At 35.5% G+C, this 18,778-nt stretch overlaps 1 protein-coding gene across 5 annotated transcripts in view; it reads right to left on the minus strand.

The window, feature by feature from the left end:
- VPS13A (vacuolar protein sorting 13 homolog A) overlaps positions 1-18,778 on the minus strand; it is a 230,244-nt gene that overhangs the window by 65,215 nt on the left and 146,251 nt on the right. For all 5 annotated transcript variants that reach the window (XR_006608221.1, XM_045085368.1, XM_045085367.1 and 2 more), the window contains exons 40-45: positions 13,816-13,908; positions 12,740-13,096; positions 11,525-11,626; positions 10,094-10,252; positions 9,695-9,950; positions 7,985-8,145 (exon numbers count right to left, since the gene is read on the minus strand). Coding sequence is in view for 4 of the 5 variants with exons in the window: in XM_045085368.1 (XP_044941303.1) it covers positions 7,985-8,145; positions 9,695-9,950; positions 10,094-10,252; positions 11,525-11,626; positions 12,740-13,096; positions 13,816-13,908 (1,128 nt within the window). In the remaining variant the exon portion in view is untranslated. The remainder of the gene's footprint in view (positions 1-7,984; positions 8,146-9,694; positions 9,951-10,093; positions 10,253-11,524; positions 11,627-12,739; positions 13,097-13,815; positions 13,909-18,778) is intronic.

The raw sequence follows: 18,778 nt of genomic DNA on the forward strand, positions 1-18,778 counted from the left end.
CCCAGACTGACCCACTAACAACAAAAAAAGGCAGAGTCACCATAGACAACTGAACTGAAGGCAAATGCAGCTCAGCCACACAGCAGGCCATATACAACACACACAGGACACAGCCCTGAAGTGCTGCATTCTGGGTAATAGGGGACATTGCACTGCAGGGCACTACAGCATCTCTTCTTCATAATGCCACTAACTTTCAAGATCAGGAGACATAGCTGACTTTCCTAACACATAGAAACAGACGCAGATTATTAGACAAAATGAGCAGACAGAGGAATAGCTCAAATGAAAAAACATGATAATCCCAAGAGAGCTAAATAAAATGGAGATAATATGTCTGATAGAGAATTTAAAGTGACGGCCATAAAGATACTCACTGGACTTGAGGAAAGAGAGGAGGGTCTCAGGCAAACCCTAAAAAAGGTGACAAAGCATTAAAAAGAACTAGAGATGAATAACACAGTAACTGAAATTAAAAATATATTAATGGGAATAAATAGTAGACCAGAGGAAGAACAGATCAGTGATCTGGAGGACAGAGCAATGGAAAGCAATCAAGCTGAACAGGAGAGAGAAAAAGAATAATATAAAATGAGAATAGGAGGCCCCTGGGTGGCTCAATGGGTAAGCCTCTGCCTTCAGCTCAGATCATGATCCCAGGGTCCTGGGATCAAGCCCCGCACAGGCTCTCTGCTCAGCAGGAAGCCTGCTTCCTCCTCTCTCTCTGCCTGACTCTCTGCCTACTTGTGATCTCTGTCTGTTAAATAAATAAATAAAATCTTTAAAAAAAAATGAAATAAAATAATAAAATGAAAATAGGTTAAGGGAATTCACTGAAATGGGCAAGCACAATAATATATGCATTACAGGGACCCCAGAAGAAAAGGGAAAGAAAAAGGGGCAAAAATTTATTTTAAGAAATAATAGCTGAAAACTTACTGAATCTGGGGAAGGAAACAGGTATCCAGATCCAGAAGGTACAAAAAGCCCCCAACAAAATCAACCCAAGGAGGTCCACATCAAGACACTCAGTAATGAAAATGGAAAAAAAATAAAGAGTAAATCTTGAAAACAGCAAGAGAAAAGAAACCAGTTATATGTGAGGTGAGGGTAAGCCAATAAAGCTATCTGCTGATTTTCAGTGGACACTTTGCAGACCACAGAGTGGCATGATAAATTCAAAATGCTGAAAGAAAAAAACCTTGCAATTAAAGAATACTCCACCCAGCAAGACTACCATTCAGAATATAAGGAGAGAGAATTTCCCAGACAAACAAAAATTAAATGATTTCATCACCAGTAACGCAACCTTATAAGAAATGTTAAAGGGAACTCTTTCAGTGAGAAGGAAAGACCATAAGGAAGAGTAAGAGAAACACAAAAATAGTAAAATTAAGTATACCTATAAAAATAAGTCAAGTGATTCACAATGTAAAAGAAAGAATGATGCCACGAACTTAAAATGGGGGGAGGAGAGGAGTAAACATTTAGTGCTTTTAAAAAAGGTTAAAAAAATGGGTTCAAACTTAGAGACTACCAACCTAATATAGACTATTATAGGAATAAAATGTTATATATAAACCTAACGGTAACCACAGATCAAACATTTGTAACAGGTAGGCAAAAAATAAAGAGAAAGTATTCCAAGTATATCATTAAAGAAAGCCAGCAAACCATGAGAGAAAAGAGCAAGGAAAGAAAGGAATAGAGAATTACAAAGACAACCATAAAACAAGTAACAAAATGGTGATAAATACATACCTATTTATTACTTTGCAAGTAAGTGCACTAGATGCTCCAATCAAAAGACACTCTAGGGCAACAGAATGGATAAAAAAGCAAGAACCATCCATATGCTGCCTATATTAGAAGCATTACAGATCTAAAGACATATGCAGAATGAAAATGAAAGGATAGAAAAGCATTTATCATGCAAATGGAAGTGAAAAGAAAGCCAGGGTAGCAACAGTTACGTTTGTCAAACAAATAGACTTTAAAACAAAGACTGTAACAAGGGACAAAGAAGGATGCTACCTAATCATAAAGGGAAAAAGCCAACAAGACGACTCAACAATTGTAAATAGTTATGCACCCAACATGGAAGCACTCAAGTACACAAAGCAGTTATTAACAAATATAAAGTAAGTAATTGCAGTAATACAATAATACTTGGGGACCTTAACACCCCACTTACATCAATGGATATACTATCCAGAGAAAAATCAAAGAAAACAGTAGCTTTGAATTCCACATTGGAACAGATAGATCTAACAGATATATTCAGAACATCCCATCACAAAACAGCAGAATACACATTCTTTTCAAGTGCACATGAAACATTCTCCAGAACAGATCACATACTGCCACTAAACAAGTCTCAATAAATTCAAATATTAAAGTCATATCATGCATCTTTCCCAACCACAGTAAAATGAAATTAATCAACCACAAGAAAAAAATTTGGAAAGAACACCAATACATGGAGATTAAATAACATGCTACTATAAACAATGAATACCAAGAAATCAAAGAAGAAATAAAAATCTATATGGAGACAACTGAAAATGAAAACACAAAGGTCCAAAATCTTTCAAATGCAACAAAAGCTGTTCTAGAGGGAAGCTTATAGAGCTTATAAAGCATACAGGTCTACCTCAAGAAGAAGAAAAATTTCAAATTAAAAAAATATAACCTGGGTGCCTGGGTGGCTCAGTCAGTTAACTGTCTACCTTCAGCTCCAGTCATGATGCCAGGGTCCTGGGATCAAGTCCCACATCAGACTCCTTGCTCATTGGGAGTCTGCTTTTCCCTCTCCCTCTGCCCCTCCCCTTGGTCGTATGCGCTCTCTCTCTTTCTCTCTCAAATAAATAAAAAAAGTTTTTTAAAAAAAAAGCTTTAAAACAAACAAAAAAAGGAAAAAAAAAAACCCATAACTGTACATTTAAAAATGCTAAAAAGTGGACAAACAAAAACCCAAACCAGTGCAGGAAGGAAATAATAAAGATTAAGAGAAGAAATAAATAGAACGGAAATTTTTAAAAATAGGTCAATGAAATCAAAAGCTGGTTCTTTGAAAATATCAACAAAATTGATCAACCATTAGGCAGACTTATCAAAGGAGAGAGAGGACTCTCAGATGAACAAAATCTGAAATGAAAGAGGAGAAATAATGACCAATACTTCAGAAATAGAAAAGAGAATATTATGAAACACTGTATGTCAACAAACTGGACAACCTAGAAGAAATGTATACATTCCAGAAACATATAACCTACCAAAACTGAAGCAGTAAGAAATAGAAAATTTGAACAGATTAATTACCACTAATGAAATTTAACCAGTAATTAAAAACATCCTAACAAATATTAAGTACAGGATCAGACAGCTTCACAGGTAACTTCTACACCAATCACTTAAACAATACCAGTTCTTCTCAAACTATTTCAAAAAATAAAAGAGGAAGGTAAGCTTCCAAATTCATTATATTAGGCCAGTATTACCCTGATACCCAAATCAGATAAAGACACTACAAAAAAGAGAACTACAGGCCAGTATCTCTGAAGAACATGGAAGAAAAAGTCCTCAACAAAATATTAGCAAACTGAATCCAACAATGAATCACACAAAATGATTTACCAGGATCAAGTGGGATTCATTCCTGTGATGCAAAGGTGGTTTACTATTCACAAATCAAAGAGAGGTATCACACCAAGAGAAAGGATAAAAACCATATGATCGTTTCAATATATGCAGAAAAAGCATCTGATGAAATACAACACTCCTTCCTAATAAAAACCCTCAGCAAAATAGGTTTAGAGAGAACATACATCAACATAATAAAGGCCATAAATGAGAAACTCACATCTAACGCTATCTCTGTATTGAAAAACTGAAAGCTTTTCCCCAGCAACAGGCACAGGACAAAGATGTCCATACTCACTACTTTTTTTTTTTTAAAGATTTTATTTATTTGACAGACAGAGATCACAAGTAGGCAGAAAGGAAGGCGGGGTGGGGGGGGAGGCGTTAAGCAGGCTTCCTGCCAAGTAGAGAGCCCAATGCAGGGCTCTGTCCCAAGACCCTGAGGTCATGACCTGAGCCGAAGGCAGAGGCTTTAACCCACTGAGCCACCCAGGCGCTCCCATACTCACTACTTTTATACAGCATAGTACTGGAACCCCTAGCCACAGCAATCAGACAAGAAAAATAAATACCAGGCATCCAAACCAGTAAGGAAGAAGTAAAACTTCCACTATTTGTGGATGACATGATACTCTCTCTCTCTCTATATATATATATAAAACCCTAAAGACTCCATTGAAACACTACTAGAATTGATAAATGAATTTAGTAAGATCACAAGATACAAAATCAATACACAGATATTATTCCATTTGTATACAATAATAATGAAGTAGCAGACATCTATTCCATTTGTATACAATAATAATGAAGTAGCAGAAAGAGAAATTAAGAAAACAATTCCATTTATAATTGTACTAAAATTAGTAAAATGTCTAGGAATAAACTTAACCAAGGAGATGAAAGGCCTGTATTCTGAAAACTATAAAACACTGACAAAAGAAATTGATTATGACACAAACAAATGGGAAGATATTCCATGCTCATGAACTGAGAGAACAAATATTGTTAAAATGTTGATAGCCCCTAAAGCAACCTACCTAGCTAATGCAATCTGTATCAAAATATCAACAGTATTTTTCACCGAACTAGAGCAAATAATCCTAAAATTAATATGGAAACAAAAAAGATCCTGAATAGCCAAAGCAATCTTGACAAAAGAACAAAACTGGAGCTAACACAATCCCAGATTTCAAGATATACCAAAGCCACAGTTACCAGTAACAGTATGGCACTGGCACAAAAACAGACAGATAGATCAATGAAACAGAACAGAAAGCCCAGAAATAAACCCACAGTTATATGGTCAATCAATCTCTGACAAAGGAGGTAAGAACATGCAATGGGAAAAAAACGGTCTCTTCAACAAATGACGTTGGGAAAACTGGAAAGCTACTTAAGAAGAATGGAACTGGACCACTTTCTTACATCATACACAAAAATAAACTCAAAATGGATTAAGGACCTAAATGTGAGACCTGAAACAATGAAAATCTTAGAAAAGAGCACAGCAGTAATTTCTCTGACACTGGCAGTAGAACAATTTTCAAGATATGTCTCCTAAAGCAAGGGAAAGAAAAGCAAAACTAAACTAGTGAGACTATGGCAAAATTAAAAAACTTCTCTACAGCAAAGGAAATAGTCAACAGAACTAAAAAACCTACTGCATGGCAGAAGATATTTGCAAATGATATATCCAGTAAGGCATTAGTATCTAAAATACACAAAGAACTTACACATATTAACAGCAGAAAAAAATATTCCAATGAAAAAGTAGACTGATGAGATGAACAGAGTATGAAGAACATATACAGATGAACAACAGACACATGAATAGATTCTCACTAATCATCAGGGAAGTGCAAATCAAAACCACTGAGATCTTGCCTGACACCTGCCAGAATGGCAAAACCCAGAAACACACACAAAAATACAAGTGTTGGCAAGGATGTGGAGAAAAAGAAACCTTCATGCACTGTTTAGCAGGAATGCAAACTTGTGGAGCTACTGCAGAAAACAATGTGGAGGTTCCTCAAAAAATTAAAAACTATATGATCCAGTAAATGTACTACTGTGTATCTCCCCAAAGAATATGTAAACACTAGTGTTTATTGCAGCATTATTTGTTATAGCCAAATTATGGAAGCAACCTAAATGTCCACTAATAGGCGAATGGACAGACGAGATGTGGTCTATATAAATAATGTAATATGGTCCATTAAAAAAAACGAAATCTTGCCATATGCAATGATACGGATAGATCTACCGAATACAATGCTAGGTAAAATAAGTCATGGAAAGACAAATACCTTATTATTCACTCTCACATGGATTTAAGAAACAAAACAAAGAAAAAAAGACCAACACAAGGGACAAGTATAGAGAACAAACTGGTGGTTAACAAATGGGAGGCGGGTGGTAGGACAGATGAAATACATGAAGGATATTGACAGTACACATATCATGATGGGCACTGAGTAATGTACAGAACTGCTTAGTCACTATGTTGTACACCTGAGTAACACTGTACTTAATTATACTAGGATGTATAAACTGTAACTAAAAATTTAAAAATAAAAATCAACTGTCATTGAATACAACAACTAAAAATCAAGGTAATTCGCCTTAGTATTTTTTTTTTAAATCTTTTCAATAAAGAGAAAACCATGTGACAAAATCCAATATCCATTTCTGATAACTCAGTAAGCTGGAAAAAGAAGGGAGCATTTTCAACCTAAGAAAGGTCATCTACAAAAAAACGACAAGGGGAAACATACTTAATAATGAAAGTGTGAATACGTTACTGCTAGGATTGAGAGCAAGGCAACAACATCTGCTTTCGGAACATCAATTCACATTGTATTGAAGGTTCTAGCCCATGCAACAGGCAAATAAAGGTAAAATAAAATAATAACATCCAGGTTTGAAAGGAAAGAGTAAAAAATCTTTGTCTGCAGATATCAAAACTGTATCTACAAAAAAGTTATAAGAACAAGTAAGTGCATCACTAAAGTTGCACAGTATGGGTTAATATAAAAATCAGCTGTACTACCAGCAACGAAAAATCAGAAAAATGTAAAAATGCCAATTTAATCATAGCTTTGTAAGAAACATTGACAACCTAAATCTAAAATTTAAATGGAAGTAGAATGGACTTGGAATAGCCAAAACTACTTTGAAAATGAACACAGAAGGACAACTTATATTACCTGATTTCAAGACTCAGGATAAAACAGTAACAAAGACAAGGTGGTACTGGCATAAAGATAAAGAAATCAATGAAACAGAAAAGAAAGTTCTGAAATAAATCCACAAAGAAACGATCATTCTTTCTTTTTTTTTTTTTTTTTGGACAAAAATGTCAAGGCAATTTAATGGGAAAAGGATAATCTTGGCTGGAAAAACTTAATAGCCATATGGAAAAACATAAACCTCAACCCTTACTTCATACCATATAAAAAGATTCATTCAATATGGTATTTGGAATATTCACTTAATAGATGATTAATTAACAACATGAAGCAATATATAATACACAAAAGTTGATACATGCAAAGTTATGCCTAGTGAAAGAAGCCATACTCCTTTCTTAGTTCATTCCATTTACCTAAAATTATATACTGTGTAACTAATATACAATAAGAACATATCAGTGGCTGTCTAAGAATGGAGTAGGAAGAGAGAAAACTTTCTGGGCATGTACACTGTGATGAAGGTTTCACAGGCCTGTGTGTCCAAATTCATCAACTTTAAATATATGCAGTTTATTGTATATCAGTTTACTTCAATAAAGATGTAAATATTTTTCCTCATATTTTCTAACTAAAATCAAAGGATATACACTGTACCACAAAGAGCTAAAAACAAAATATGGATAAGGTGTTTTAGAGTAGTAGTTCAAAAAGAGTTTATAGAAAGAGTCCTATAAAAAGTTACAAGAATTATTGAAAAAAATTCTACCACTGTTCATACTAGAATAGTACAATTACTGGTAATGATTCTTCTTTTTTATATTAATTGTATTTCTATTACAGTTTATATTCTTTTTTTTTTTTTAAGATTTTATTTATTTATTTGAGAGAGACACAGTGAGAGAGAACATGAGCGAGGAGAAGGTCAGAGGGAGAAGCAGACTCCCCATGGAGCTGGGAGCCCGATACGGGACTCGATCCCGGGACTCTGGGACCATGACCCGAGCCGAAGGCAGTCGTCCAACCAACTGAACCACCCAGGCGTCCCTACAGTTTATATTCTTTTGGTAGTAATTAGCTTTATTTATTTTATTAATTAACACACAAATATGTGAAATATGATGCCAGGAAAAAGAAGGATCATTTTGTACCTGCACCGGGGAGCGAATTGTTATCTTCTTACTTCCTTCCACTCCATCAACTTGACAAACAATAGATCTTTCAACTCCAGACACTCTGTGTCTTACCGTGTACAGTCGTCGTCCCACTCTTGTTAAAGGGATTTTATCAGCGGTAGAGTGGTTAGCAGGTGCTATAAGAAATATAGTTGTGAAGTTTTTATTATTAATCATCATGTATTAATCTTAGATGTTAAATCCCAGATATAGCAGATAATTTCTTAAACTCGTAAATAAGTCACTAAAGTTTTTAGATACAAGACCATAAAAAAGGGCCATTTCTTTGTATAATTTATACAAAGGACTATATTAAGAAGCTGCAATACATTCCCATAGCATTCATCTAAAACCTTCAAAGCGAATAAATAAATAAATAAATAAAACCTTCAAAGCACTTACCAAAAAAAAAAAAAAAATTAAGATTTTATTCATTTATTTGACAGAGAGAGACAGAGAGAGAAGGAACACGAGCAGGGGGAGTGGGAGAGGAGGAAGCAGGCTTCCTGTCAAGCAGAGAGCCCAGTGTGGGTCTAGAACCCAGTACCCTAGGATCATGACCTGAGCCCAAGGCAGCCGCTTAGTAACTGAGCCACCCTGGCAAGCTCTCCCACCCCAAAATGTTTGCTTTCATTCAGTAGTTTAACCTAAGTGAATAATATAAATGTTTTCAAACTAACAAGAGAAATTATTATAAAATATAAGAACACTGGTCTTTGGTTTGCTGTCATAATAACCAGAGCCTATACCTGTAGGTAGTCACTGGCAATTACCAAAGTAGCTGTAAAACTTCAATTTTTCATTATTCCAACAACCTGTGATACTTTATGATCTCTAAGACCTGATTAAACAAAATTTAGACACATTTATTTAATATACATACTGCATTTTATTGGGGAGTGTGAATTACTTATTTACATAGACATCCCCCCAACTCCATAAAAATGTTAGTTCAAAAACAAGAGAGGTAAAATTGACAAGAGCAATTCACTGACAATGCCTGGACAACACCTGAAATCTAGCCATTTTAACAACGGCAAAATTTCCTGACCAGGAGAAAGCACTAGGTATCATCAGCCTTGGTAATCCTCCCCTACGTCTTTCATCTTTCAAATTCGCTCCCTTCTCCCCTAATTATTTAGATGTCAGAGTATCAGAAAGGGGTGTGGGTGAGGCTTTGGGACTAGGTAACTTCACAATGAATAAATGACAATGAAGAATTTTTTACTTTCATTTCTCGTGAAAACGAAACACTTCTGAGAATCACAAAGGACAAAAGAACAACCTTCCACTTCACCAGGCAGGAAATAAAAACCATTTACAAACCCAAATACCATTTTCATGACTTCAAACTTTATTTTTAATTCCTTCAACTGTAAAACTAGTGGAATATTACTGAATTATACAAAATGTGGTTAGAACAACAAAAAGCTAAGTAAGGAGAGGATCAAATCTTTTTCCCCCCACAAATATGAAACGGTGCATTACCACGTGGATAAAGTCACAATTTGAAATACAGTATTACAGTGACAACAAGCAACCAAAGCCGTGTAACAGTAAAAGCAAAATTCCAGACTTATTTGGAATGAGATTCAAAAACCTGTAAGATATTAAATAGGAGTAAAATGCAATGTAAAAATGGAACTTCCAATAAATTAAATCCCAAGAAAATAATCCAACACTTACTGAGGAGAATGAAGAAGAGTTTACTGCTTAGGCTGGTCATTGCATTGAAATGATCATTGTCTTTAGTTCCCACATAGTCCATACTTAAACTCTCCTCATTTTTCAATATGTATGATTTTGCCAATGGAACGTTAAGTACACTAAATGAATCACTTGGTGAAACAGAGACAGTAAGTCCAAGAGAATTTAAAATCATAAATGGCGCTAGATCCCGTATGAAGACGGTTGAAGCTCCAGTGGCAGCTTCTGTAAAAGCCTAATAAGAAAGAGTTATTGTAAATAAAATGAAAGCTAAATGACAAGCAGAACACCAACAGATATGACTAATGACTAAGAGTTAATAAAAAAACTTTTTGTTCAATGAAAAAAAAGGGTTAGGTTTCAAATTTCTTTTCTTACCTTGGCTAAATTATTTAACATTACAAGGCCACATTTGGATAATGTAATGTTTAGCTGGTCTTTTGAATGGAAAGTTATAACAGTTTTATATTCTGGCACTTTGTAATTTTCTTCTTCAGTATCTGATTCAACAATGGCCTTTTTTGCTTTCTTTTTCATCTAAAACGACACATAAATTACTGAAATATAAGGAAAATTTGTTGCTAAGAACACATTACTCATTTTGCAAAGAAAAAACAAACTAGACAAATCCCAGTAACAACATTATAGACAACAGTAAGTTTTATCAGCCCACTGCCTTACTGGAATTGCTTGGACATCCACCAACTAAGGTCACGCAGGAAACGGGTAATATTAGAGGAAAAATACTTCTCATCCTCAGTGATACTAAAATGGCAAGCACAATTCAAAAGGAAAAATAAACCCTAAAATGACAAATACATGTGGCATCTGAATGAAAATTAGAAGTACATACTTCATAGCTCATGGACATTCGGAACAAGAAAAATCATTTGGTTTATTAGTTAGGTTTATTGGCTATGGGATAAAGACTAGAAATCCAGGGATTTAAAAAGTCCACAAACAGCTGCAGAACAGTGCCATTAGAACCTAGGACTCCTGAGAATCAATACCATCTACCACTTTTTTAGAATTCACAGATCCACTGCCCAGGTATATTCTGAACCTAAAAAACACCAAAGAAGTTCCTTTATCCAATCTTTTATCTCAAATATGTACATAATAGTCTAATACAAAAAGCCAGTAACCTCTGTTGTTATATTAACTGGCTTTCAACCACTGAAAGTTTGTCAGCAGGTAACTGAATCATTATTTAGAGGAAGACATGTTAGCAATTCTTCAGTCTCCTGCTTTGAAGCATAATTTCATCCATCTAAAGGTTCTGACTCTTAGGATTACATGAATTTACAATGTATCTGAGAAACAAGTAATAGTATACTTTCTTCTATATATACAGCCTTCTAGAGACAAAGGAAACTCAGGGTAGACAAGAGCCTACACAAAGATGCTGGAGTTATTTAACGCGGTGGTTCCAGAGCGGCCTGCTGCCTCTCCCACTTCCGTAACAGTCCTTGAGGGACGGCTCTAAAGTTCTCTAGTCTCAGTTCCTTCACACATTAAAATGGAGTTAAAAACTCCAACTTCAAAGGGGCGCTGTCAGGGTTCAAGCAAAAGTACACTATCTAGAATATCTGGAACAGGGTCTAGAACACAATAAATGTTACACAATTACTTGTTTTAGCACAGGAGGCACTGGTCTTGGGTCTGAAAATTACATTCACAGGCCAAAGAGCCAAGTATGCGGCAAGGCTCATCATGAGAAAACTTGAACTTTGTTGTTACTAAAATTAAACTGTTTCATAGTATGCACTTTCTCAGTTTTTGAAAAACATTTTCAGACTTCAAATGTACCTTGATTCCAAGATTCCATGGTCTAAAATCCTCAGTCTGATCAATTTCTAAGGGTTCAAGCAAAGGCTCCCATACACCAAACATTTCATTATAATAATGCACCTGGAGAGAGAATTACATTTGAAATAAAATATTCTTATACTTCCTAAAATGATCTTCCATGCTGTTTCCCACCACTACTCGCTTTGGCTCTGCTATTTCTTTATATAATAACTGTTCTCCGTGCCTTTCCTTAGCTTCTTATACACACTCCCTCAGCACTTTCCTCACCGGGCTAACTTCACAGTCTAGTCTTCGCAATTTAATCCAGATAAAACTCTTTTTAAAGCATCTTTCCTTGACTTCTCGACGGGCTAAGTATCAAAAACTGTGTCTATTTATCATTTATTATTGACATTTTTAAACAGATCTGACTACCTCTACTGATTTTTTTTAAATCTCTTGATGATGAATTACAACTCATTAAGTGCTTATTTATTTGATATCTCAGAATCTCTTAGACATTCTAAATCATATCCTCCACAAAATATATAAAATCTAGCCAGAATTTCAAAATTTGAAATTCTACCTCTACCTGTATTAGTATATTTCTGTATCAACACACAAATAATTTACCAGCTCATACATTTTCATATTAATACAAATTAGTAGAATATCCAATTAGTTTCCACTAGACATAAACTCATAACTTAAACCAAAATTATCTCTGGGGATAATTCTATGTAGATAAATTCTGAAGTAAAATGTATGTTGGTTCAAAACAAGTGTCTCCCTTATAATTAAAGTACTCTCACAAAAATGTGAAAGAACTTTATAGATATTCACTGAAGATAATGCACGCAAAGAAGTATGAGGCATATCCTAATTCTTTCTACTACTCTTTTAGAAGAGATTCAGAAATAGTCTATTAACATTTTAAAGGAAAAAAGATACTCAGTTCTTAAAAATAAGAATTTTGAATCTAATCAACACTATTAATGTATCGCTTTAAGTTGATAAAATCAATTGAAATATCCAAGTTAAATTTACATTACAATACTGTACACATAAAAACTATATCAAGCCCTTAAATTTGTATACTTTCTTCCAAAAGTATTGTGAGCCAACATTCATGTTTACAATAAACTTAGTTAAAACATTTATGTGAGATACTAAAAATATTCCATGAGTAGCATTATTTGTTATAAAATCTGGAAAAATGCTGCATATACTTACTTCTAGTTCAAGCTGACAGTAGAGATTTATCAAGGAACTCCAGTTTTTCCCTTCCCCTGAAAAACGTGACTTTGCCAACAGCATAGGCACGGTTCTATGACCAACTCCAGCTTCAAGAACTATAAAAATAGAATCAACATTCACTTTTATCATCTCTCCTTTGAGTACCAATTCAGTTGTGGGAGCTTTGTTTTCAGTTTCATTTGGTTCTTCAAGAAACCACATTTTTAAATTCTTCGTATCCTTCTTTTCCCATAAATGAGCTGCAGAAGAAGTAGTTTCTGGTGGGATGGTATCCTTGGATGTATAAAGTGCTGATGTTATGGTAATCACAGTATTTATGATAACTGGAGAAACCTAAGGCGAAAAATTTAAACTAGTAAAAAAAAAATCTACCCATACCACTTTAAAAAATTAGGTACTTCAAAAAACATGAAATATACTTGTTGAAGTATCATGAAGAATTAATATTAAACTAATACCATTACCATGACATAGCAGATAGTTTACTGCCTTCAAAAATTCTGTAATTCATTTCAATTTTTTAAAAAGATCTGTTTATTTTGAGAGAGAAACAGTGATTGAGCACATGCACACAAGTTCAGGAAAGGGCAGAGGGAGGAGAGAGAGAATCTGGAGTGGAATCCCAGCTGAGTGTGGGGCCTGATGTGGCGCTTATCCCCATGACCCCAAGATCACAACCTGAGCCAACGGGCCAGATGTTGAATCAACTAAAGCACCCAGGTGACCCTAATTTCAATTTCTAAAATATTTACCTGGATCTTACAGATATTAAACTGATCAAGTGTTAAGTTCAACTATGTATACCATAGGAATATTAGATGTTAACTAAAGAAGAAGTTCTACAACAAAAATAAAATATACAATACTCAAATGTGTATTAAATAATACACTGTAAATAATGTGTCACATAAAAATACTTGCAAAAACATAACTGCTTCATTTTTTGCTTATTTAACAATTAGAAGATGATATAATAGTTTCTTATTTCTAGGTTTTACTACATTTTTAAAAGGTGCCCTAAATATATGAATAAGTGATTACATTTAACTTACCTTTAGTGTGAGGGACTTTACTGATATATCAATCACTTGTGGATCTGTACTTATCTGAGTAGCTTGATAGAACAAGTCACAGGGCTGCAAAACCTAGGAGAGAATATTTAATATCACCAAATTAACATTGTTCTAAAACAGTTTTATGTACAGACATTCCTAGAAATAGCTATGTTAAATAAACAATTTAAAGTTCCTTTTTAAAAATAGAAGTGACCCTAACACAATTATCTTTTATTCTTATCATTTCTAATAGGAAGTATTAACAATAGCAACAATATTAATAAAGCTTAGTTAAGTCAAATATCTTAAATATGCTTAAATACACAAAAACCCATAAAACTTGTATTATGTATTTTATTTTACTTCATATAATAAAATTTTCTCCATTACAAAGTTGAAACAAAATAACTTACATAGGAAAAGCTACCAAAGATGAGGAAAAAATTACAAATACATTAGATTTACTATTAATTCTTTTTTAAAAAAATTATTTTTATTAACATATAATGTATTCTTTGCCCCAGGGGTATAGGTCTGTGAATCATCAGGCTTACCCATTTCACAGCACTCACCATAGCACATACCTTCCCCAATGTCCATAACCCAATCACCCTCTAAGTAATTCTTTTTTTTTTTTTAAGATTTTATTTATTTATTTGAGAGAGAGACAATGAGAGAGAGCATGAGCGAGGAGAAGGTCAGAGAGCTAAGCAGACTCCCCATGGAGCTGGGAGCCTGATGCGGGACTTGATCCCGGGACTCCGGGATCATGACCTGAGCCGAAGGCAGTCGTCCACCAACTGAGCCACCCAGGCATCCCCTAAGTAATTCTTAATATAATCATAAACTAACTGAAGTTTTCCCTCCAGCCTCTAAACACTCATGTTGCTCTCAAGTGCAAAATATACTCACTCACCTCCTCAGGTTTCTAATAGCCTCCTCCCATTATAGCCCCAAAACTCTAAAATCTCATCATCTGAATTTGTTATCTCATCATAGGATCTCATCTTTATTTCTCACTGATGCAAAAGTCCAAGGTCTCGTCTGTTATCAGCTCAAGGTCTAAAATCTAAATCTGGCACAGGTACAAATGAAGTACCTGGGCATAATCTATTAAGTACGGCTGCTGGGGCGCAGCCTCTTTTTTGCCGATCTGTGAAAGGAAGAGGAGTTATCTGCTCCCATCCTCCCAACACAGAATGGTGGGGCAGACACCGGATAACAATTACAGATATTCCAGTTTAAGTGGGGAAAACGGAAGGTAAAATGAGGTCACTAGCCCCAAGTAAACTGAAACCCAGCCAGGTACATGAGTTTCTTGATATGGTTTCAAAGACTAGGAACAATTGTCTATGGCTGTCACCTCTACTGTCCGAATCACCCTTCCTTTGCTAGAAAAGGTAGCATAAATTTGTAACCAAGTGGTTTTATCATCCTGCTTCCTTGCCAGCAGAATTTCGGGGTCCAAAGAGTCACTCTTCATTTTGTACCTTCTGTCCCCTCCCAGTCCATGCTGGCAGTGTTCCTGCTAAAATCATTTTCTCAAGAACCTTGAGGGCCTTCTATAAATTTTACAAAGTTTTACTTCATTAGACAAAAGCAATATCCACTGATCCTTTTTGAGATAATCGTGGTCTCCTGCTGAGATAGCTAAAGAATGACACCTTTATGATTCCTAGATGCCTCCAGTGTGATTGAGATCTGTGAATCACATACTATTCTCTTGAAAGGGCCCGCTGTATGTCTGAACACTATGATTTTTTGACCTAAGATTTAGCAAAAAAAAGTTTATACAATCACATAGTCTTTTCTCTATGCTACACATTTGGGAGCTATTTCTGATTTTTTAGCATTTTCTGCCATTTGGAAGTCTAAGAAATATCAAAATCATAGAGTCCTGGTTCTCTGGGGGGTTTTTTGTTGTTGTTTTGTTTAACTGTTCTTCCTCCATTCATTTCTCTGCTCTAGCATTTTATTATGAACAGTAAGAAATCAGGCAACATCTTCAAATCAGGCAGCTTAGAAATCTCCTTAGCTATATATCCATGTTTGTCATTTACAAGTTCTGCTTTCCAGAAAACTACAAGACACAATTTGCAAAGTTCTTTGTCACTACATTTGAGGGCATCCCTTTAGTTTCCAGTAACACACCCTTCACCTTCCTTGTAGGCCCTCTTGGCAGCATCACCAATGGTCACATTCCTACCAAGAGTCTGTTCAACACAACTGAGGCTTTGTCTATCAATCTCTGTAAAACTCCTTCAGATTCTGCATACTGCCCATTCCAAAGCTGCTCCCTCGTTTGAAATAACTGCTACAACAGCATCTTCCTCCTGGTACAAACATCTGGGTTTGTTTTCTATTGCTGCATAACAAATCAGTATGAACCCAGTAACTTAACACAAATTTATTATTTCCCTGTCTTCATGGGTCAGGAATCTTGCTGAAATCAGGTGTCAGCCTCCTGATTGTCCTCACCTGAAGGTCTAACTGGGGAAAGATCTCCTGAGCTCCTTCAGGCTGTTGGTACAATTCATTTCTTTGTGGCCCCAAGACTGAGATTGATTTTCATTTACTTGCTAGCTGTTGGCCAGAGACTGCTTTCTATTCCTACTAGTCATTCACAAGTTCTTGCCATGTGGCCTTCTCCCCAGTTTGCTCCTTCAAGGTCAGCAGGAAAGCATCATTTTAACCTAACCTAAAAATTAGGTTAGGCCCACCCAAACTCTCTTTGATTAACTCCAAGTTAACTAATTAGTGACTTATATATTTATTAACCCTATACACATTTAAGAGAAGACTATACTGGGCACATGCAACAGAGAATAGAAATCTTGGGGGCCGTATTAGAGTTCTGCTTATACTGACAATGAGGAATAAGTCGGGGGGGGGATGACATCCAAACCCACTCCCCAAAGAAATCACATTAAAATCTACCATTATTCTAATAACATTAGCAAGATCAACTGGTATATAACAAGAAATGGTATTATTTCTTAAACTTCAAGGACAAAATTATAACTACTTTATAATACATGAACCAAGATTTTCAAAATAAAATTTGTGTTATCTATCTTACAAAGGACAAAACAAAATCAAAAAATAATATTATATATATGAAAGTTTTTCTGTACCTTGGAAACTTTTCATAATAACCCCTCCCCAAAATAAGTACGAAGGTATATGTTTATCTTTACCCAATTGCTTTATTTTCAAGTCTAGTTATTAAAGATTAAAAATGTAGCTGGCTATTAACAGTAAATGTGTTTATGCCAAAACTACATTATAGCCAAGTTGTAACACAGTCCTGAGAGAACTTAATGATGTAAAATAATTTCTTAAAATGGAACTGTTTTCCTAGTATTATTTGTCCACTAACTTATCAACTTATCAAAATGTATGTGGCCAAACCTGCTGGTTGGCCATCAATACACCTCTCAAAATTACCTATAATCATAGAAGTTTCCCTTAACACATGGTTACCCAGCTAAAGATCTCCTTCTCTAGATTTCTATTTCCATCTGTGAAGGAAGCAACTTGTAGCACATACAGTAATAATCCATCTACAAGTTGAAAGTGATGTTTAAAAAGCATACTTCAAAGCAGAAGCAAGCTACCAAGGCAACCTTGCAAAGTCCCAAAGTGGGGGGGCAGAGGGTGGAGGGGGAAGGCAGAGATAGGAGCAGAGTAGTTCTCTCAAAACTTGGAAGTGATTTACCTTCACGTTATTTGTCAAATTCTTTAGCTGTATACTAAGTAGAAGGCTACTGCTAGGTAGAGTGTAATGGTCAGCAATTTCAAAATGGTCAGCAGAATGGGACCAAGAAGAAAAAAATCAATTTCTTTGATCAAGTAGATTAAGTTACATCCTAGGAACACCCAGAAGCAATATGTAAAGAATCTTTTTTTTTTTCATCTATAATTTTTTTTTATTTTTTATAAACATAAATTTTTATCCCCAGGGGTACAGGTCTGTGAATCGCCAGGTTTACACACTTCACAGCACTCACCAAAGCACATACCCTCCCCAATGTCCATAATCCCACCCTCTTCTCCCAAACCCCCTCCCCCCAGCAACCCTCAGTTTGTTTTGTGAGATTAAGAGTCACTTATGGTTTGTCTCCCTCCCAATCCCATCTTGTTTCATTTATTCTTCTCGTACCCACTTAAGCCCCCATGTGGCATCACCACTTCCTCATATCAGGGAGATCATATGATAGTTGTCTTTCGCTGCTTGACTTATTTCGCTAAGCATGATACACTCTAGTTCCATCCATGTTGTCGCAAATGGCAAGATTTCATTTCTTTTGAATGTAGTTTAACCATGCTAACAATGTAGTTAACCAGGGGGTGGGGGGGTGGTACCTCTTGTTACAGAAGCCTACCTAATATCCTAATACAGAGTTTCATACCTAGAAGTTGTCACCACTGTAACAAAGTCAAAATATCTGACTGATTTAGCAACTGAATGGACACGGGCTCTTTTAAAATGAGAGAGGACACATCAACTATCTCCATTTGACCTCTATCTGTACTTTCTAAATGATTAAGTTTTTCTTTCTGTCTTATTTCTTAACTCAGGCAAAAGACCCTGGTGGCAAAGTATTCCCTGACGGGCTAAAACCATCTCTCAAGCAGAGAGGACTGCCCTGAGCCAGCAAGACCCCATGTGACTGACCCCAGGAAAATGATCAACCTGACCTTTACCACCCACCAATCTCTGTCACGCTTCTTCCTTATATAAACCTAGAAACATTTTTGGCACCTTGGAGACAATCTTTGAGATACTGGACCCTTGTCTTCTCAGTGTTGGCCTCACTGAAATAAATTCTTTATTTCCCACCACTCATGTGTCTGCCTTTGGATTTTGCAAGCAGCCAGTGGCCAAGCACTATCTGTTTGGGACCCCCGAGCCAGGTGCTTTGCACCCCTGGCCTTCTGGTTACAAAAATACAAAGCT

The sequence above is a fragment of the Mustela putorius genome, unplaced genomic scaffold (genome assembly GCF_011764305.1).
Source record: "Mustela putorius furo isolate JIRA1106 unplaced genomic scaffold, ASM1176430v1.1 tig00000854_pilon_pilon_pilon, whole genome shotgun sequence".
Classification (NCBI taxonomy): Eukaryota; Metazoa; Chordata; class Mammalia; order Carnivora; family Mustelidae; genus Mustela; species Mustela putorius.